This window comes from Pocillopora damicornis, chromosome 9 (assembly GCF_964200805.1).
Source record: "Pocillopora damicornis chromosome 9, jaPocDami1.2, whole genome shotgun sequence".
In the NCBI taxonomy this organism is placed as follows: Eukaryota; Metazoa; Cnidaria; class Anthozoa; order Scleractinia; family Pocilloporidae; genus Pocillopora; species Pocillopora damicornis.
The window spans coordinates 15,771,970-15,793,358 of NC_142678.1; the positions used below are offsets into that span (position 1 = coordinate 15,771,970).

General features: G+C 39.0%; 4 protein-coding genes and 1 pseudogene across 4 annotated transcripts in view; 2 read left to right on the forward strand and 3 right to left on the reverse strand.

The window, feature by feature from the left end:
* Positions 1-4,376: 4,376 nt before the first annotated feature.
* Positions 4,377-6,127, reverse strand: LOC149040373 (uncharacterized). Its single transcript, XM_089181555.1, has one exon. It carries the CDS (start codon positions 6,087-6,089, stop codon positions 4,377-4,379), a length of 1,713 nt encoding a protein of 570 aa, XP_089037681.1. The 5' UTR covers positions 6,090-6,127.
* Positions 6,128-6,203: 76 nt separating this feature from the next.
* Positions 6,204-7,177, forward strand: LOC149040374 (uncharacterized; annotated as a pseudogene).
* Positions 7,178-17,259: 10,082 nt separating this feature from the next.
* Positions 17,260-21,389, reverse strand: part of LOC113667883 (uncharacterized) — an 8,327-nt gene continuing 4,197 nt past the window's right edge. Inside the window, exon 2 of the mRNA XM_089182399.1 lies at positions 17,260-17,814. Within this exon, the coding sequence (XP_089038525.1) occupies positions 17,338-17,814 (477 nt within the window). The 3' untranslated portion in view covers positions 17,260-17,337. The remainder of the gene's footprint in view (positions 17,815-21,389) is intronic.
* On the forward strand, positions 18,250-20,559 carry LOC149040375 (uncharacterized). Its single transcript, XM_089182384.1, has 2 exons — positions 18,250-18,506; positions 18,646-20,559. The coding sequence occupies exons 1-2, from the start codon at positions 18,333-18,335 to the stop codon at positions 19,720-19,722; spliced, it is 1,251 nt and encodes a 416-aa protein (XP_089038510.1). The 5' UTR covers positions 18,250-18,332; the 3' UTR covers positions 19,723-20,559.
* Positions 19,793-21,389, reverse strand: part of LOC149040376 (uncharacterized) — a 2,756-nt gene continuing 1,159 nt past the window's right edge. The window contains exon 2 of the mRNA XM_089182382.1: positions 19,793-21,389. This exon is cut by the window's right edge and continues 440 nt beyond it. Within this exon, the coding sequence (XP_089038508.1) occupies positions 20,545-21,389 (845 nt within the window). The 3' untranslated portion in view covers positions 19,793-20,544.

A 21,389-nucleotide genomic window follows, 5' to 3' on the forward strand; every position in this document is an offset into this window, starting at 1 on the left:
TCATTTCTTTCATGTTAATGACCAGTCAACCTTAAAAATTGCAATGGCAGAGGATAAGATAAAGAGCAAGACTCATGAAGGTGAAAACAGTTTTCAATTTAGAGACACTTTCATCCCCAAAATCATTCTTTGCCAAAGACTAAATTATATATCGATATTAACCACAAAATTAATAAATAAGATCAGGAAGATACAATTAAAACAATCAGAATTTGATAATCATCAACCTTGAGCAATCTTTATTTTCTGTTCTTGGTTTTGCCTCTACACTGATAATTGAAAAAGTAATTAAACCTTACTGGTTGATTGTGATAAGATAATTCATGACAGGACGGAAAACGAGTGCACTGTAAGTACCTCCCGTTGTCCCATACAAAGCCTTAGAAAACTTTTCTAAGGCTTTGTATAGGACAACGGGAGATACTTACAGTGTACGCATTTTCCGTCCTGTCATGTACACAATGAAAAATTATATTTCATCCTAAGTTAATAGCTAGCTTCTATAGATACAAAAGTGCATTGGTATAATATTTGAAATTGAAATATTATTTTAATAATAATAAAAAGGCAACTTAAAAATTGGTTTGCAACCAATAATACTAAACACTAACAGTAATTCTATAAATGTTTGAGGAAATCATTATAAAAAGTTTCCTATAACCTTTTGGGAATCTAAGATAGACTTAAGAGTGAGTTGATCTCACTTTTTTTTTTACTTCGATTTTAAAATAGTACTAAGCAAAAAGCAGTTAAATGTTTCTTGAGAAATGTTTCAGATTTATTAAGGTATTACAATATAATTTCACTCAGCAAAAAAATTAATGGCATTGCGAGGCAAAGTAGCTGAGTGGTTAACCTGGTAACTCCCAGAAGTGATTAACATGTAACTTCTCCCTATGATATCCATACTTTTTCTAGCAAACAGTTAATGAGAATACCAAAACTTACCAGGAAGAAGTTTTAATCTTGATCTCATATCAAATTCTCCTAACCAAATTACAAGGAATTGTGTAGCAGCAACAGGAGAGAATTAACAGCCAGATCTTGGGAGTTACAGGATTAAGGCACTGGTCTGACTTGTAATCAGCTGGTTCCAGGTTCAAGCCCTCCACTCTGCTACCCACTGAGTTTTTTCTTGGTTGCCTTAGGTCAAATCATTGGCCATGGTACCTATTTTGGCCAACTGGTTTGCCTCTGGCCAGTTAAGATATTTAAAGTCTATGTTTATTTATAATGTTCATTTCCAAATTGTTTGTATTGGCCCTAGGCCCCAATAGGGGAAAGGTCAATTTGTGTTATTATTGGAGGTGTAAATTATACACTGGAAGTAATCCAGTGATATTTCCAGATAAAATGTAATACGGAAATTCCACAAGAAGAAGCCTGAAACAATTCAGGCTTTGACAGGGTTTGAACTCAAAGCTCTGTGAGTGTTCCTAGTTGAATGTTCTACCAACTGAGCCACAAAGCCACACACCAGGAGCAAGCCAAAAATCACTCCATTGTGACAATTATTCCCTGATCAAAACAAGATTTATTCCATTTGTTGCTCATACATTCCTGTATGGGAGCAAAGATCCTACAATAATTTCCTAGCTTATGACATGTGACTTCAAAGCTCATCTGTTTCACTGCCCAACTGATATATGGAGGTGCAGATTGGTACTCTGTCAAATCCTGTTTTTTTTTTGGCTTCTTCAACTCCCTAATTTCTAATTATGAAGGGTTGCCACAGATAGGGAGTTTCTAGAAATTTCTAGAAAGCTAATTAGTCATGTTATATGGATACTGGAGCATCTAATGCAATGTTCTGTTACTTTCTGGAACATTCCTCTAAGTGTTGTTTTACAATCTATAATGCTTAGAAAAAAATTTACTAATTTTGTAAGCCTCCAGAACATTCTAGAATGACTAATAAATGTACATAGTATGTCAGTCACACAAAATAATCTTTTTCATCTGTTAAGACTGTCGACTGTTTGGAGAAGCTAAAGAGGGCTACTGTGGCCTTCTATGGAAGGTTGCCTACAGTCATTCATACATACATACAAAAATACAGACATACATACATTGATTGCACTCTCTGAACAGGTCTTTTTAGCAGCAATAATGAAAAAAAAAAGCAAATTCTGAAGAATACAGAATCAAATGAGTTAAAAGTAATTGCTTTAAAAATCATGGTCAAAATGTAAGAAAAAAAAGTGCTACAATATTTCCCAATGTTAAATTAAAAACATTTCAAATACTGTTTTTGTTTCAGAAGAGTGCCAAGAAGTTTGTCAAGAGTCTCAAGAGATTTTGAGAAAACAGTGGTTACTGCGATTTTTTATATTGGTGACAACTGGGCCAATAGCCAGTAATGGGCTATTGTTGTTTTAATTTAACCTAATAACTAACTCTCTTAAAGAAATTAAGTAAGGCTTTTGGAATGAAGTGATCATGAAGTGATTTGTTGTGAAATAAAAGTGTGGAGGGCCTTAGCCCATAGTTAGTCTCCTCTACTAACTATGCTTAGCCTTAATGCCCAGGACATTGATCAAGTATATTTTAACTTACAATATCTGAGTAATCCCTTCAATCACAAGCACATAACCTTGGTTATTAGTCTTCTGTTTCACTCTATGTAGATTCTGTCTTAAAACCCCATAATGTTAAAGAAAACAATATAAAAGTATTCTAAGAAAAGAAAGTATTCAAACTACTTTTATGAAACTAACTAATGAACATAGATAAGAGGATTAGCAGCAATTAAAAGCCATGAAGGAAAATTCTTTATGCTATCCCTAAAAGGCCACACACATTCCCCACCCACCCACCCACCCATCAAAAGAGAAATCAGTGACAAAACTTAACTGTCTATTATCTGATATTTACAATAAATGCAACATATCCAGTGAATGAAATTAGTAAATTACTTCAGTAAAGCAAGAAATTGTAAAGAAATGAGTAAAACCCTAAGATAGGATTTGGTGAACATCATGATGATTACCCAGGGTTTGAGCTAGGATTTGACTATTTAGGGTCAATTTGTCCCTTCAGATTATTTTTGGGGGGACATTTTCCATTTCTGAGGGTCGCTTAAGCATAGGGAAAATTTCAAACTGAACTAAAATTTTAAACATTTAATGAAATAGCAACAAGTTATATTGTAAGGTGGCATGCTTCTTTTTATCTTTCTCTGTAAACTCTTAACTGTATGATTCTCTTACAACCAGCAGCTGATCATGGCCACTAAAATAATTAAGAAAGTGACTATTTGTAAAAGAACAAGACCAACAACTCTGTTGTGCCATTATCATTTTAACAATATCATATTTGTTCTTGCTTCTACATTTCATTGCAGATCCTTCTTAGTTAATTAACATCTTACATGTACATTTATAATAGCAGTATTTCACGATTTCAAAATTTTCCTGTTCTTTGTAGCCCACTCTTCAAGGGCTAATGAAAAATCAAAGTCCACAGAAGGTGGCCCCTCGATGTCTATGGTCATAAGTACATCTAACCTGTTGGCTTTTAGTCTGTTTCTCAATGCATTTTTAATCCTGTTTTGGGAACTGAAGCCTCTCTCACAACAATTTCGGGGGAAAAAGCCGCAATTTTGAACATTTTGTCAAAGTATCCAGAATTGGATGAAACACTACTAAAGTGGTTTTGGGAGAAGAAGAGTCAGGATAAGTCTAAAAGTCTTTTATTTTGAATCACAATTTTGTAGTTTAAAAAAAACAACGCTTTACTCAGCCGAGTTCTGTCAGATCGTGTTGCAATGTTTACACAAGCCGTGGGAATGACTGCTTCTGATTGGTCAGTTTCCGATGTTGTCAAAATGAGACAAAACAAACATCTAAATCTTGCTTCTCTTATCCTTCACAAAAATTGCTGTTAGCGTATTAATTCTGCGGCTAAAACCAAATTGTTTATTGAAAAATTGGGCCGTTTATGGTCGAATTTATGTTGAATTTCAACTCTTGCAATTTTTTTTTGGGCACAAATACTTCAGTAAAATTTGTCGCAAAAATCGCTCGCTTTTTTAGGGGACAAATTGACCCCTGAATCATTTTTGGACGGGACATTTTAAATTTTATTGCGGGATTGGCGCAATGGCGCGGCCTGGCTCAAACCCTGATTACCTGCTATATCATTATTATTATTACACCGTCATCAATGCATGACTTGAAACTCTGGAAGAATAGTGTAATTACAATAAAAAACCAAAACCTAACATAGTCTTAAAAGAATCTATATTAAAGCCAGGTACATTTTGGAAATTCTATTTCTAAAAGAAAATGGGAAATTGACTTCTTCTAAAGAACTAATTCAAGCCAAAAAAATTAGCGACCAATTTGGAACAACAAGAAAACATTACAAGCAGCAGTTTATAAAACGAATATTTCACTGTTTATAACAATAGCAATGGGAGGACGAAATCCATAACTATTGCTTGTAACAACAGCAATGCGTCTGTCATTATTCAGTGTAATCCCTCTTACTTGCATCTGCGTTTTACAATTTTGGATTTGTACACTACGAACAAACTCACCATCTTTGCTGTATATTTTAACCTCCAGGAACTTGCTCCCGCACTCCTTACCAGCGACGACGAAATGTTCACCTCCTGGGTGAAATGCAATGCATTTGTCATAAGAGTGATTTCTTTGCAGTTTAAACTTGTTCAGATGGTCGCCGTGTTCACTGAATATGTGAACAAAGTAATATCCTTTATCAGAGTAGAACTTCTTATCACTATCCAATACTAAAACACGGCCATCATAAGCAACAGTGATATCCTTCGTATACTTCAATATTTCTTCTCCAAAACTGCGAACAAACTTTCCATTACTGTCATATTCCTCCACTGCTCCCCAGAACCTCAGTGTCAGTACTTTCCCTTTATCACTGACTGTCAGTCCGCTATACCCATCGTATTCCTCCCCCCTCAGACGAAACTTGTGATGCAGGTTAGCGGTTTCAGTAAGTTTATAAACCCAGGAAGATAACTCTCGCCGACGCGTCTCCAGTCTGGTCAGCACAAATATATTGTCGTACATGTCTGTGGTTATATCTACAACAAAAGATTCTTTATCTATGTTATCGGTAGGGAGACTGATATGTTTCACAAACGTACCATTTCTGTCAAACACCTTCACACAACGATCTTTAAATTCCCCGACAATGAGTTCTCCGCTGGAGTTGGTAGCGATACCTTTCGGGACCTTCAGCTTGTGTTCATCCTCACCCTTCTGACCAAATGACCATGGTGTTACACAACAATGCTCCATGCCTTGTTGAAGAAGTACTTCGGTTACTCTTGCGTCATACAATGGATTGATTTTGTTGTCTCCAGTATCAACTGGAGGCCAGTTCCAAAAGTGTACGTCTCCACCGAATGTTCGCGTGACATCGTAGATGACATGATTCACGTGACAGACACTGGAGATGATTTCCCTTCTTTCCTCTTTATTGAACAAACCTCTCACTGCCTGAATGCCTTTCTTGAGCTGAACATAAAAGTTATTCTGTACTGCTGGCAGAGAGTTTAGTTCCTCAACACACACTCTGCATGATACCACTGCATCGGCGGGATTGTCTACTGTCTCTAATATGGTCGCCATTACTCGATACTTCATGGCCAGAATGCGGTCAGATGTTTTAAGGCCTTCGTTTTTAAAGGCCCTCGTCGCTTCTCTTCGAGCATCTTCAAATCTCTTCTTTGCAGTGGAAAGCTTTCTTATAGCAGATTCATCCAGGCCAGTAAGCTCTAATCTTCTGATTCCTTCAACAAGAGGAATAGCTTCATTGCAAGCTGCTTGTGCTGTTACCGTGCCACACTCGCCTCTGGCGTTTGCTATCTTAAACACTTCATACAACAACGCAATTCCTTCCCTTAAGAAACTGATACTCGCTTCTAAATCCTTCCTCGATAACGCGTCCAACTTTGACTTGATGTCTTCGATTTCATTGACGATCAGGGAGTGGAATTTTTGATCTGTTACATCGCCATCTTTCAGAATCTCTGCGACCTTATCTCTGCCTTTGCTGGCTAGCAAACCGATGGTGGATTTGAACACGGATATTACTATCGAGGACATAGCGGTTGAATAAAGTTGAGGGAAACCTCGGAAAATTTTTATGCGTTGTTAGAAATATATTGTGGTATTTCTGACGATTGAGTCTGCGAATAAGGCAGAAATAAATATTTTGTCGGCACGAGATACGACAAGGCCCGGGCCTTAGGCCCGAGCATCATGGGTAATGTGCAGTGGTATATAAAGGGGAGTATAGCACGTGGCGTCCATCTAGGCCTCAGAACCAACCGTCCACCTCTGACTGATGACAAATTTATTGGTCTTTTTCTGGTCTTTCCTTCTTGCTGTCGCCATGTCAATCGAGAAAGAAGACGTGTAAGCACTAATCAAGGCTAACAATGACAACCTTCTCGCTTCTTTCAAAGGCCTCTTGGAGCAGACGGTTTCCCAGATCAAACGGTCGAACGAAGAATCGGCGGAAAGCCAGATGAAGGAGATCAAGCGCCTCAAATTCAACGAGTCGCATAAATTTAAGAAAAAGGCTAACGAGGACCAATTCAAGTTTAACCAGAAGCTGAGCGAGACGCTTGACAGCGCCAAATCCGCCGCCGAAAATTTACAGCTCGAGAAAGTCAAAACCAGCTTAGAAGAAGGTGAGACACTAATTTCTGAGCGGCAGAAACACATTCTATTGGCAGACAAGTCAGATTACGGATGGGCTACGGTTGATGAATATAAAAAGCACAGTTTGGCAGTTGACTCGGATGATGAGAAGTGGATATTCAAGGCTGAATCGCGAGCTCGTACTTTTGTCAACTCACTGAAGAAGAAGAAGAAATCTTCGGCGCCGGCAGAGTCTACCGTGTCAAGCCAACCGCGGCCTATTCCCGCACTTCTGCCTGGTTTTTCACCTCGACCCAAACCCGGGACATGTTTTGCGTGTGGTAAACCTGGCCACTGGCGCGCATCCTGTCCAACAATGGCCCAGCAAAATACATCTACAAAGTGACTAGAGGACCGCCACAACTCAGGTGTAGTTCTTTCCTCTGTTAATATTGAAGTTAGTAGTTTGCCTTCGAAATCGGAATTAGGCAGTGCCATTGACTCGGATCCTAGTGTTGCCGCTTGCGCTGTTAATTTCCTGTTAGATTCCTTCAAAGATTCAGGCTGTCTTGCAGTAGATTTGTCTTATTCATCTGTAAGTGGAAGACTTAGAAAATTTGTGGATTTTTGGCGTACTTTGGAAGTTTCGCAATTCGTCCTGAATGTCATTATGCAGGGTTACAAAATTCCCTTCTTCCAACTTCCCACACCTTTTGCTAAGAGAAACAATGCTTCTGCTCGTGAGAATAGTGATTTTGTTTCGCAAGCTGTCAACGATTTACTTCGTTTGGACCTAATTGAAGAACTTGCTTGTAAGCCCAATATCATTAACCCGCTTTCGGTTTCTACCCGTAGTTCGGGAAAGCAAAGGCTCATTTTGGATCTTCGACATGTCAACCAGTTTTTATACAAGCAGAAGTTTAAATGCGAAGATCTGGGCGTAGCTACGCAGTTATTTGATCGTAATTATTACTTGTTTAAATTTGACCTTAAGTCTGGTTATCACCACATTGAAATTTTCCCGGACCACAGAAAATTTCTCGCTTTTGAGTGGGATTTTGGGAACCGGGTTTCAAGATATTTTCAGTTCTGTGTGCTCCCTTTCGGGCTCTCTTCAGCTCCGTATATTTTCACATCAATTTTGAAGCCATTACAGAAATCTTGGAGGAGCCAGGGCATCCCTATAGCTATTTTCCTTGACGACGGTTTAGGAGGGGGAACAGATTTTGTTTCTGCTAAAGTTAACAGTTTAGTCATCCATTCAGATTTGCTCAAGTCTGGATTTGTTCCTAATGAGGAAAAGTCCCTTTGGGAGCCTGTCCAAGTTATCACCTGGTTGGGTGTGGTTCTCGACACCATTGATGGGACTATAAAAGCAACCGATGAGCGCATTTTCAGGCTTTATGGTTGTTAAGGTTTTGAAAAGCAAGAATGACCAGCTCCGTAAAGGTGACGAAGTCGTTATCTCCCAATTGTCTAGTTCTGCATGCCCTGTTGAGTTGCTTAAGAGGTATTTAGCTATGTTTAAGATACCCCCTGACTCCAAAGATTTTATTTTCAAGCCCATTTCTAAAGGGAAGGGCTTTTGTAAGCTTGTTGCCCCTGATAAGCCAATTAGTTACTCTACCATTAGAGGGGCTTTTCGCCGGGACCTGCTAAGTCTCGGAGTTGAACCATCCAAGTTTGGTTTGCATTCCCTACGTTCTGGAGGAGCCACTATGGCTGCGAATAATGGAGTAAACGACAGGGTTTTCCAACGACATGGTCGTTGGAAATCGGTACAAGCTAAAGACACATACGTAGACGATAACCTTGAACAACGACTCGAAGTATCGCGTTTTCTTGGGCTCTGAGGGCGTTTTCATGTTCTTTTTAGTGGTATAAGATCACCTAACCTCGTGCGTCTTGCCCAATTCTTTGTCAGTCTATATGTGCCTCGGGTTGGTTCTCGGCAGGCTTCCCTAAATAAACTTATTTGGTGTACACTACTGTGTTTTTTGTTGTGTAGTGGAGACTAAATATGGTATTTCTGACGATTGAGTCTGCGAATAAGGCAGAAATAAATATATTGTCGGCACGAGATACGACAAGGCCCGGGCCTTAGGCCCGAGCATCATGGGTAATGATGCAGTGGTATATAAAGGGGAGTATAGCACGTGGCGTCCATCTAGGCCTCAGAACCAACCGTCCACCTCTGACTGATGACAAATTTATTTTAGTTTGAAACTTATTTTCTTTAACTGTGAAGCCTCGTAGGACGGGCTGCCAACTGCTCTGAGTGTGGGCCATGGTTCCTACCCAGATTTCCTGTCATATTTTTTCCCCAAAGGGGTTTTTTTTTTCTGGCAGGTTTTTTCTGACCTCCGTATAACCGTAGTAATGTCCTTGTAAGCGGTTGCCCACCTCTGTTAATCCCGACTTGGTGAAGTGTGCATGTTAGTAATGTATACCTATTTTGAATGTGTAAGGAATTGACTTTATATCAGGATTGTATATGGTATATCAGTTGCGAATGTATGTATGCACGCCTCGGGCTATATGTGCCTCGGGCCATATGTGCCTCGGGTTGGTTCTCGGCAGGCTTCCCTAAATAAACTTATTTGGTGTACACTACTGTGTTTTTTGTTGTGTAGTGGAGACTAAATGTGATCTTTCTTATTCTTGCGCTCTGATCAAATTTATTTTAGGGTGTGTTTATAGAAGATATCAGAGTAGGTCTTTACTTTTAGTAACTTAAAAATTAGATTCATTCGATAGGACTGGACTTTGTAATCTCTGGTTAGAATGAGCTTTAGCACCGTCGGTACTTCACGTTGTCACGTGCGATGCTTAGCAGCTATCCTGGAGTAGTGTTTATTACTGCGAGTAGTATACTGAAGTAGTGTTCATTACTGCGAAGATCCCCTCCATATTCACGTCTTTATCCGCAATTCGCGTATATGATTTTCACATATTCACATTCATTTATTCATCACTTCACGGGTTTGATTTGAAACCACCGTAATGAATAGCTCCCAGTTGGCTCCCGCGTTTATTGAGTTGGAAGAGCACTACACCAGTATCGCAGAGGTCGTAGGTTGAAATCCCGCACAACCCTGAATTTTTTTTCTGGCCTTATCTTCAGTACTGTTCAAATGGTAATAATTACTGAGAAGATCGCTTTCATATTCGCCTCTTAATCCGCATTCCACATATATGATTTTCATATATTCACACTCATCTATACTGGAGTTGGTTGGGACGGACAGAGGTACAGCAAACTAACTTGATACTGATCAACACTATTGCACTCAAGCACACAATGAGCGATAGTAACTTATTATTATTACAGCCATCTAGTCATCTTGAAAAAAATAACGATTTGTATGATAATAAGCAGTCGTATTCTTTATTCAAATATCTGAGCGATATGAGTGTTGAATGAAACAAACTACATATGTACCTTACTATAGTTGGGCGGGTTTGTAGACTGTTTTACCGCGGCCATCTTGCTCGTTTTTAGTCGGAATGCCTTCAATTTTTTTTGTGTAACATTTGTTTTGTCTTCTTCATTTTTGTTGCAGTAACGAGTCCATACGTCTGACGTTAGTCCCGTCCGTTCTAAATTTTCCTCCTTTCACCCTCAGGTTATACCTATTGAAATTCTTGCCAGCATGATTGACAGAAAAGGAATATGCCTCTGCTTGTGTCAAATGAAAAGGATATATGATTACTAAAACAGCTGTTGACCTTTTAAGTGTCTTTCTGCTGTTTCATCTCTTATGCTCTGTTCGAAACAAAACATATCTTAGTAAATTCATCGCTTGAAACTGATTCCCTTGCACTTGTAGAACCAAATGTTATATAGTGTCTTGTAAACTCATAATCGTTTATTCAGCTTTACAGTTTAGCTTTTAGAGTCTTAAAGCCCGGCGCACACTAGAGCTATCAGCTGAGCTGAGCGTCACTCGTGGCTGTTGGCGTAAGCTGTTTCCTCAAGTGTGCGGTGTCATGTTCTGCGATTTTTGTCACGCGTGCCATGAGCTTAGAATATTCAACATGTTGAATAATTTCGTGCACGAGTGAACATTGACTCACAGTGTGCGCGCGTTTTGAGCTATCAGTTCAGGAATCAATGCGAACGCGCATGCGTCCTTGCCATGTTTTATTGAAGTCAAGATGGCGGCAAACAACTCGATAGTTGCTGATGCAGTGCTGGAAGATAAATTAGCTGATTTATGGCCCGATTATCCTTGTCTTTACGACGTTCGGTGTCCAGAATTTAAGAATCGGCCATCTTGACTTCCATAAAACATGGCAATGGTCATCAAGGTCACCTTCAGCCTCAGTCCTAATCAAAAGCTTGGCAACTAAGTTACATAGCTGTAAAATGACCGATTGGAGGTTTTTCCGAGACCGTAGTTGTGACTAAGGGCTAACGCTCGAAACGTCAGCTTTGAAATTCTTTATTATAGCCAATTTACGTTATCAGTTCAGTTGATAATACCCATATTCAGAGATGCCAATCTCTGGAGATCTCAAATCTTGAGACTTTTTTCCGGACCAGTACCCCCCCCCCCCCCCCGACCGGATTTGCCAATGCGACCCACCCCGAAAAATTTTTTCTGATTCGGACTCTCTATCCCCTTCCCCCCCCCCCCCCACCGATCAACTTCGAGGGAAAAACGTGGATCTATCTATCAGGGACTTCAAACAAGAAACCGTAATACAAGCATAAGAAGCCAGATGATTTTGAAATTTTGGAACAAACGGAGACTAAATTGTAGTTTTTTGTGGGCAACTGTTCCAACCTTCCTTTTATCCGGGAGTTTTGGTCACCCGTGCGGTAGAGCGGGAGACTCCCGGACAATTCTGGAGAGTTGGCATATATGTAAATTACCCTTGTGAAACAGGTGACTACATACCATTGTTTTACTGTGCATATGTAACTCTTCCATTCGTTGTCTCTAGTCATCATAATATATAATCGTTTACCTCCAAGATTTCAGTATGTTTTGTCAGCACTTACTGTCTTGTTTTTCTTCGGATTCCAACTTTGAGAATTTGGTCTTCAATTAACCAGCATGCCACAACTGACCCTTTTTTCCTTAGACACTTCTTTGCTTTGGAATATTTGTTTTTAAATAAGACATCCCACACACTTGCCTGCAGTAAGGGCTTCTTACCAAGGCAAGGTATTGTTACAAGCTCTGCAAAGCTTGTTTGATTTGTGGAGGTGCTATGGAAAGACAACAAGAAATTTCTATTGCCCCACCCCCTCCCCTCTCCATCTTTTTGATTATTGCCCACCCCCTTGGTAAATATTTCCTTCTTTCCAGAGCCTTCCACTGCTGAAAAAGTCAGAGATGGTAGCTATAACTTTCACTAAGAAAATGCCTGTTAAAATCATGCCTGTTCTGCAGGCGAACTCCACACATAAATAGTGAACCAAGAAGAAGGAATATGCCATACATTTTTAAGAATTTTTTGTTAATAACCAACCTTAATGCTGTCTCACTTCTTGTTGTACAGAATCCACAAATCTCTTCATTGTAGTAATTTCCTTTCAACTCCTCCTCAGAAGTTAAGCTCAAGCACAGTGGAAGGCATGTAATCCTTATCATAGAAAGAATAATAATATAATTAAATAATAGAATAGAAGATCGCCTTAATTAGCTAATTTTTTTAAAATATGTCCCCTCCACATGATTTTAATATTAATTCCTAAAAATAAGTAAGTGAATAAAAAAGAATAGGAAGGCTGTGTTGTTGATTGCATGACCCCTAAGAGTGATTAGCATCTAATTCTCCTTACAATGTCACCCCCTAAATCACACATCAAGGTCATGAGAATAAAAGAAATGATCACCAACTTAAGAAGCTCTTGATTATTGAACAAATTCTCCTTGTCAGCACCTTAGAAATTGTATAGAGAATAGTTAGGAGAATATGCATACCAATATTAGGGTGTAAAGGGTTAAAGAAAGGTGGTAAAAGTTTTTTTCATGAATATGCTGAGGATGAAGAACATAAAAGTACACAAGATGTAGTCAAACCTGTATTAAGCAGTCACCCACCCTTAGGGAATGGCAGCATGTCAAAGCTTAATACTAGTTGATGAGCAAATGACTTGCCCAATGTTTGTGTGTAAACTGCAATGTTGAGGTCATTTTTTAACTCAGAGTACTTACATTGATTTGGGGAGATATATGTGGAATACATTGCACCTGAGAGATTTTTCTTATTTTTATTTAATTAGTGGTTGTGCTATAAGTGACTATTCAATGCAGGTGGAAGATAATACAAGCCTGCCTTTAAGATTCAGTTAGGGGTGACCACGAACACGGAACAGAAGTGAAAATTACAGTTGTTAAGAGAAAATATTTGGGACTTTGACAACCAATCACCTAATACAGGATGATCACTTAATATAGTACTACTTACATGTAAGACCGTTTTGACTGTACCTGTCACAAATGAACTTAATTGAGGCCTAACTTGACATCAGAAGTTCCAGGGGTCAATCCCTTTTGGGGGACTGTGGGGGATTGAGATTATTTCCCTTCTTTGCCCTTGTGACAAAACAATTAACAAGTTTTTATTTAAGAAAGAGATTCTTGATCATTAAAGTCACTAGTTTCCTTTTTTTTCAAGGTAATGACCAGTCAACCTTAAAGATTGCAGAGGATAAGATGAAGAGCAAGACTCATTAAGGTGAAGATCAGTTTTCAATTTGGAGAAAATTTCATCCCCAAAATCATTCTTAGCCAAAGACAAAATTATATATCAACATTAATCACAAAAGTAATTAATAAAATAAGGAAGATACAATTAAAACAATCAGAATTTCATAATCATCAATCTTGAGCAATCTTTATTTTCTGTTCTTGGTTTTGCTTTGACACTGATAGTTGAAAAAGCAACTAAACATCACTGGTTGATTGTGATAAAATAATTTTACACTCAATGAAATAATTATGTTTTATAATAGAAAGAGTTGATCTCGTTTTTTTTTAGTTTGATTTAAAAATAGCACTAAGGAAAAATAAATTCATTGTTTCACAAGATATGTCTCAGATTTATTACAGGTACTATGGTATGTAATTTCATTCTGCGAAAAAAAATCATGACATAGTGAGGCAGTGTAGCTGAGTGGTTAACCCTTAAACCCCCAGAAGTGACCAACATGTAACTTCTTCCTATGATATCCATGTTTTCTAGCAAACAGTTTATGAGAATACTCAAACTTATCTGAAAGTTTTTATCTTGATCTAACACCAAATTCTTGTAACTAATTTACAAGGAATTGTGTAGCAACAAGAGGAGAGAATTAACAATCAGATCTTGGGAATTAAAGGATTAATGTGCTGGTCTTGTAATCAGATGGTTCCAGGTTCAAGCCTTCCACCTTGCTACTCACTGAGTTTTTTCTTGGTTACGTTAAGGTCAAATAGTTGGCCGTGCTTCCTATTTTGGCCTACTGGTTTGCAGCTGGCCAGTTAAGAGATTTTTAGTGTTTATTCACATTGTTCATTTAAAATGTGTTTGTATTGGCCCTGAAAAGCCCAATTCCACAAGAAGAAGCCTGAAACAATTCAGGCTTTGACAGGGTTTGAACCCATGTCTCTGTAAGTGTTCATAGTTGAGTGTTCTACCATCTGAGCTACAAAGCCATGCACACACCAGGAGCAAGCCAAGAATCCCTCCATTAGTGGCAATCATCCCCAGACCAAAACGAGATGTATTCCATTTGTTGCTCATACATTCCTGTATGGGAGCAAAGACCCCACAATTACATTTTAGATTGTGACATATGACTTCATAGCTCATCTGTTTGAGTGCTCAACCAATATATGGACTCTGTCATAACATGATTTATTCACACTTCTCCAACTTTGAGGATCACTCCCTAATTTGTAATTATAGAGGGCAGCTACATATAGGGAGTTTCTGGGAATTTCTAGAAGCCAACTAGTTATGTCATATGGATACTGGAGCAATATATTATGCAATGCTCTGTAACTTTCTAAAACATTCTTCTAAGTGTTGTCTTACAATCTATAATGCTTAGGAAAATGTTAGTTATATTATAATATTAGCTTCCAAAACATTCTAAAAAAATGCACATAAGATGTCAGTCACTTAATATAATCTTTTCTGTCTCCAAAGACTTTCAACTGTTTGGAGAAGCTAAAGAAGGCTACTATGGTCTTCTATGAAAGTTGGCCTACAGTCATTCATATATACATACAAAAATACATACATACATTTATTGCACTCTCTGAACAGGTCTTTTCAGTAGCAATATTGAAAAATTAAATGCAAATTCTGAAGAATACAAAACCAAATGAATCACACATCATTACCTTGAAATTTGTGGTCAAAATTAAAGAGAATAAGATTGCTACTAACGGTATTTCCTTATATTATGTTAAAGCATTTCAAATACTGTTTTCGTTTTAGAAAAGTTTGTCTGGGAGTTTGTCAAGAGTTTCAAAAGAGATTTTGAGATAACAGTGTTTGACTGGAGTTTAAGCCAGTAATGGGCTGTTGTTGTTTTAATTTAACCTAATGATTAAGTCTCTTATGCAAGGCTTTTGGGATGAAGTGATCATAAAGTAATTTGTTGTGAGAAAAAAGTATAGAGGGCTTTAGCTTCAATGCCCAGGACATTGATCAAGTGTTTTTTCACTTACAATATCTAAGTAGTCCCTTCAATCACAAGCACAGCACCTTTGTTAAGGAAAACAATACTGTAAAAATAATATAAAAGTATTATATGAAAAGAAAGTATTCAAACTACTTTTATGAAACTAACTTATGAACCTGGCTAGAGGAATAGCAGCAAATAAATGTCATGAAGGAAAATTGTGATGTTATCCCTAAAAGGCCATACACATTCCCCACCCTCCCGCCTCCCCTATCAAAAGAGAAATTAGCAACAAAATTTAACTGTATACTATTTGATATTTACAATAAATACAAATTGATCTGGTGAACGAAATTGGTAAATTACTTCAGTAAAGCAAGAAAATGTTAAGAAAATGTAAAGAAATTAGTCAAACCCTTAGATAGGATTTGGTGATTACCAGCTATAAATTATTACACCGTTATTATTGAATGACTAGAAAACTCTTGAACAACAGTGCAATTCCAATAAAAAACAGAAACCTTACATAATCTTTAAAGAATCTACCAGTAGATTAAAGCCAGGTACATTTTGTAAATTTAATCTCAAAAAGGAAGTGGGAAACTGACTTCTTGAAAATTACAGTACCGCTCAGGGTACTGAGCAGGGTAGTCAGACGCGTATATACGATTTTTTGGTGCGGACGGTCGAAAAAAATGCGCGACTCGTGTGCCTTTGTTATTCAGTAACACAAGTTTCCTTTGTTTTACATTGTTGGGTGAAACAAAGAACTTTTAGGTTTGAAAAAGCGGTGAGAAGACAACAAAAAATTTACCTAATGAAAAAAGCTACCATGTTACACACGCATGTCCCGTCGCTTCGCGAATTTATTGAATAACGAGCAGTAGCAGTAGATTTGCTTAATATGAGTTGCTGATGAATCAGCTGGGAAGGAAAATGTCACTTACTCAAGGCATCGAAACGCATGTTTCATTGAGTGAGTAACGAAACAAATACTCACTAATATGCTTCAAAATTTATTCATTGCAATCAGCGCTCCCTAGGATGTTTACGTCGCGGAATGTAAACAATTTGGTGTCTGCATCGTACGTGATGATTTCCTCGAAACTTCGAACCTACCTCGATCACCTTCGATGAGGATCAGAAGCAAAATAAGGTAAATTTCCGCACAGCCCTAAACTTCATTATGCATGCACATCTTTGGTGCTACACTGAATGATAAAGCTCCATATATGGATGCAAAATGAAGTACGGCGCTGTGCGAAAATTTTGCCGGAAAATATCCTGTTTAAGATTGTGAATGATGTTCACTTTTACTCATTGCAATCGGCGCCCGCTTCAGTGTTTACGCACTGGAATGTAAACAGTTTCATTTCGCTCGTGATGATTTGTTTGATTGCGGAGCGCATAATGTTACAACGATGAAAGGTCAAATTTAAGTAAATCGCAATGTCAAAGACGAAAATGCACCTAAAAAAACCGAAAACGCTTCCACAGACTACCGTTCAGTATCTTAATATGCAAGTGTCTGTCAATAACGTCTAAATATTTCAGAACAGACTCTAAAATCTGTCATCAACCCATGGTATTGATGTTTTACCTAATTGTACGCGCCGGCGAGTCTTAAACAAACTTGAACTATGTGTATCCTGCTGTAAATTTTTCCGTTCCCATTTTTCGAGCAATTTGGTGAACATCGATCAATGATTTGACAAATGTCGAAACAAAAAGCAAATCCGGTTTCTCTTAAAAATTTGCATACGAGTCAGAGCAAGAAGTAGTCGTGACAGGTAAGCATACTGTAACACAACACCATTAAAATAAGCGATTAGAGCTTATTAGTTTTTGGATTAAATGGCGATATGAATGAACCAGTTTTCGAGAACAGCATGTTCACCGATGACAAAAGCTCTGAAATGAAAATTCGGACGTGGGTTTGCATTCAGAACGCGACAACTTGTTACAAACGGGTGCCTTAGCTGATTTTACCGAATTACGATATACTGAGACTAAATTTATTTTGAACAAATTCCCAAGCCAAAAAAAATTAGCGAACAATTTGGAACAAGAAACAGCAGTTTATAAAACGACTACTTTACCATTTTTTAAATTTGTTGTAACAGCAGCAATGCGTCCATCATTGTTCATTGCAATCCCTCTTACTTCAAAGAACTCGTCACAATTTTGGATTTGTACACTACGAACAAACTCACCATCTTTGCTCAATATTTTAACCTCCAGGAGGTTTCTGTTTAAGTCTATACCAGCGACGACGACATGTTCACCTGCTGGTTGAAATGTGATGCTCGTGTACTTAAAGAAACTTCTTTTCAGTTTAAACTTGTTCAGATAGTCGCCGTGTTCACTGAATATGTGAACAACCAAATCTGCTTTGAGAGTATCGCTACGGGAGGGATCATCATTGTCCAATACTAAAATACGGCCATCGTTAGCAACAGTGATATCCACCGCATACCTCAATATTTCTTCTCCAAAACTGCGAACAAATTCTCCATTACTGTCATATTCCTCCACTGCCGTCCCGTCCCCCAGGGTCATTAGGGACCTTAAGATAGGACGACGGGACGAGCTAGGACGGCTACCGGAAGTAAATTTACACAACCGGGCGTGCGCACGAGAACTCCTGCCTCGCGTGTTTGCCGTCGTGGTCTCGTCGAGGACGCCATTTAGGGAGTTTTGCCGTCGTGTCGAGAACGTGAGTAGGGACCTTAAGATACCAGGACGGGGAGCTACGACGGGGACGGCACTGTAAGAGTAAGACTGGGACGAGTCCCGTCGTTGCCGCCATATATATATGAAATTGGAATCGAGTGCATCGTTTTACAAGTCAAAAGAAGATGAAAATACTAGGGACCTTAAGATAGGACGACTGGACGAGCTAGGACGGCTACCGGAAGTAAATTTACACAACCGGGCGTGCGCACGAGAACTCCTGCCTCGCGTGTTTGCCGTCGTGGTCTCGTCGAGGACGCCATAGAGTCCTAAAGTGTGACGTCACGTTGCCATGACAGCATTTTTTTCTGGTCTAAACAGTTTAAACTCATACTTCAAACATGGCGTCTTTATCGATATGCTCACTCGTTTCTTTCTTTTCTGGAGAGCGGAAATCGCTTGATCGCGGAGAAAACCACTTCAAATCCGACCATGTCCAAAGCTTTATTTATTCCAGGGGAGTCATCAAAGGTGAAGTCCAAGCAAGCATGAAAAATAAGGACTACAAAGTCACAGTAAGTTGCCAATTTGGGATCACAACACGTATGTTCAATTCGAAGAACTCCCAACCCCGATTTCACCTCCAATTTAATGTTTATATTGCGGAATATATATTGCAACTTACGTGTCTGTTTCGAATTATCTTTTTATCAGATTTATCTCGATGAAAACCTTGAAATAAAAAACACAGAATGCGAGTGTCCTCGCGGCGAGTTCAAGTGCAGTCACGCGGCAGCCATATTTATTTATGGCATCCATAACCTTAGCAGGACGGACCTGCAATGCCAATGGAAACGAAAGCGAAAGGCAGAAAGCGTACAGTCTGCAAGCCAGATGTTTCCAGCGCCACCGAAGAAGAAGGATTACAGCCCTTTGGCGCGCGATCCTAGCCGAGAAGATCGGATGTGGCTGTACAGCGAACTAAAGCGCTATGGCAAATTTACAGGGACCTGCTGGATCTTGAGTCCCGAACCACAACCTGCTACCCCTCTCCCGATCAAGACGATTGAGGATATCATTTACTCAGAAGGTTTCCTTATGGCATCTACGAAGGAAAAACAATTAGAGTACTTGATTGAGAATGCCAAAGTAGAGGAGAGAACCATAAATGTTGTGAGCACCCTCACGGCTGGCCAGCGAAACAGCCCTGCATGGCACCAAGCTCGTAGAGGCCGCCTGACTGCCAGTAATTTTGGCTCCGTCCTCCAGGCAAAAAGAGTTACACCGTCTCTTATCAAGCGACTACTTGGGGAATACAACTTGAGTGGAGTTAAAGCAATTGCATGGGGACAGGACAATGAGACTGAGGCCCTGAAATCCTTCACCAACATCACAAACTTTACACCTGTACAGACCGGCCTTTGGCTACACGAGTCGGGAGTTCTGGGTGCTTCCCCTGATGGACTTGTGGGAGACGACTCGGTGATTGAGTGTAAGTGCCCCTACACACATCGAAATGCGACAATCAAGGAAGCTTGTGGGCACAAAGACTTTTACTTGGAGGAGAAGGAAGGGAATTATACGCTGTCTACCACACATGTTTACTGGCATCAGTGTCAAGGCCAGATGTTCCTGACAAAGCGCAAATTCTGCTACTTTGTTGTATGGACCACAAAGGATAGTGTAGTTATCAAGATTGAACGAGATGAATCTTGGGAGCACAATATTACTATCTTGAGTGATTTTTACTTTCATCAACTATTCCCAAAGATTACCGAGGGAGAACTTTGAAAAGTGGTGCACAGATGCTGGACATAATCGGAGGGGGGGGGAGTGGGAGCTAATGTAAATAGGCAGTAGCTAATGTTAAAAGGTATTTTTTTAAATTTCATACATTAATTTCTTAATATAACATTACATATTCTACACTCAGATAGAGACACAAGATAAAGAACCCACATTTTTCCATTTAGCATAGTAACTTAATAATAAATTACATTCTTCCTGAAAGCAAGCTTAAACAATTTTTTTTTTGCAACCAATGGCTACTGGTAGCTGGTAACACTTATCCTGGTTACTCAACAGGGCCCAGGTACATAAAACTTATGCCACACTTAAGTAGGCTTGCATAGCAATGCAAAGGGAAGGGGTGAGAGCCAAAACAAAATCCATGCAGCACAGGTTATTTTTTCTGACTACCTCTCACCATCCCTTAAGCTAATTGAAGTGTGGCTTTAGTTTTATACACCTGGACTCAGGCTCCCAGCTTCACAGACACAAAAGTAAAACCTTTAAGCCAGCACGACTTTCACACTTGGAACTACTGGACGAAAGAATTCCATACTGGTCACATGCCCCTGACCTGGATTTAGTTGAAATGACAATTTAAGAATGTCACTGGTTTTCATTATAATCTATTTTCACAGAACACATAGTAGTTTGTATTAATGAACATAAAGGAGATGAATATCAGAAAAATGTAAAACTGACCACATCATATTTTTGACCAAAGCTATGTCAATACCATTTGATCTGTTACAGTAGGGCTTCTAGTAATACAAAAATAATATTAAAAACTCATTGTACTATAATTTAGTTGAAAAAAAGTTCTATTCAGTCAAATTCAAAGTCTTTGCAGCCATCCTTGATCAATGGATACTGCAAATTAACAAGAGCTGAGCACAGTTGGCATAGCTTGTCAGCATGGCACCTCAAAAATGCTGGGATGAAGCCAAGGATGCGAAAACTCTTAAGTCTTGCATTTGCATGCTCTACGTGGATGCGACATCGAGCTATTGATTTTGTCGCCCTTGCCTCACTCTCTGTAAACTTTTCATTGTTGAGAAATGGTGGTATGTTCACTGAAACACCTCTTGGAACTACATCGCTGATGAGAAAACCTTTGTCTGCCAGAACAAGATCACCAGCACTCAAATGTTTACAAAACCCAGACTCTTTAACCATGACCTTGTCACTGACTGAGCCAGGGAAAAGATCACTAACATAGGTTATAACTCCATTTGGGGCAACCCCTATAATGACTTTGAAAGAGTTCATTCCCCTGTAGCTGGAATATGTAGCATTCTGCTGGGACATGAGCTTAGGTGCAGCAATTTCAATGTCTGTACAATCAATCACAATGCGGCAACTGCTGTACTCAGTGAAAGAAGATGGCAAACACATCTTGTTCTTTTCTCTAGATGGCACAGTTGTCATGATGTCTTTGAACAGGAGAGAATGCAGAACATGGACAAAAGTTAGTACTATGTTAGCAACAGTTGCAACACTGCATGAAAACAACTGGGCTAAATGTAGATTGGTATAATTTTGTTTCAGTTTCATCAGAGTGATAAATATCTGGTCCTCAAGTGTGATCGCCTCAACCTTCCATCCAGCATAATAGTTTATTTCACCCTTGAATCTTGAAACATATCCCACAACAATATCAAAAACATCCT

Bases quoted from the DNA above. Each gene is read 5' to 3' on its own strand.
- LOC149040373 (XM_089181555.1), bottom strand. From the start codon at position 6,089: ATGTCCTCGATAGTAATATCCGTGTTCAAATCCACCATCGGTTTGCTA.
- LOC149040375 (XM_089182384.1), top strand. From the start codon at position 18,333: ATGGCGTCTTTATCGATATGCTCACTCGTTTCTTTCTTTTCTGGAGAG. The intron at 18,507-18,645 runs GTAAGTTGCCAA...TCTTTTTATCAG, and splicing joins ATAAGGACTACAAAGTCACA to ATTTATCTCGATGAAAACCT.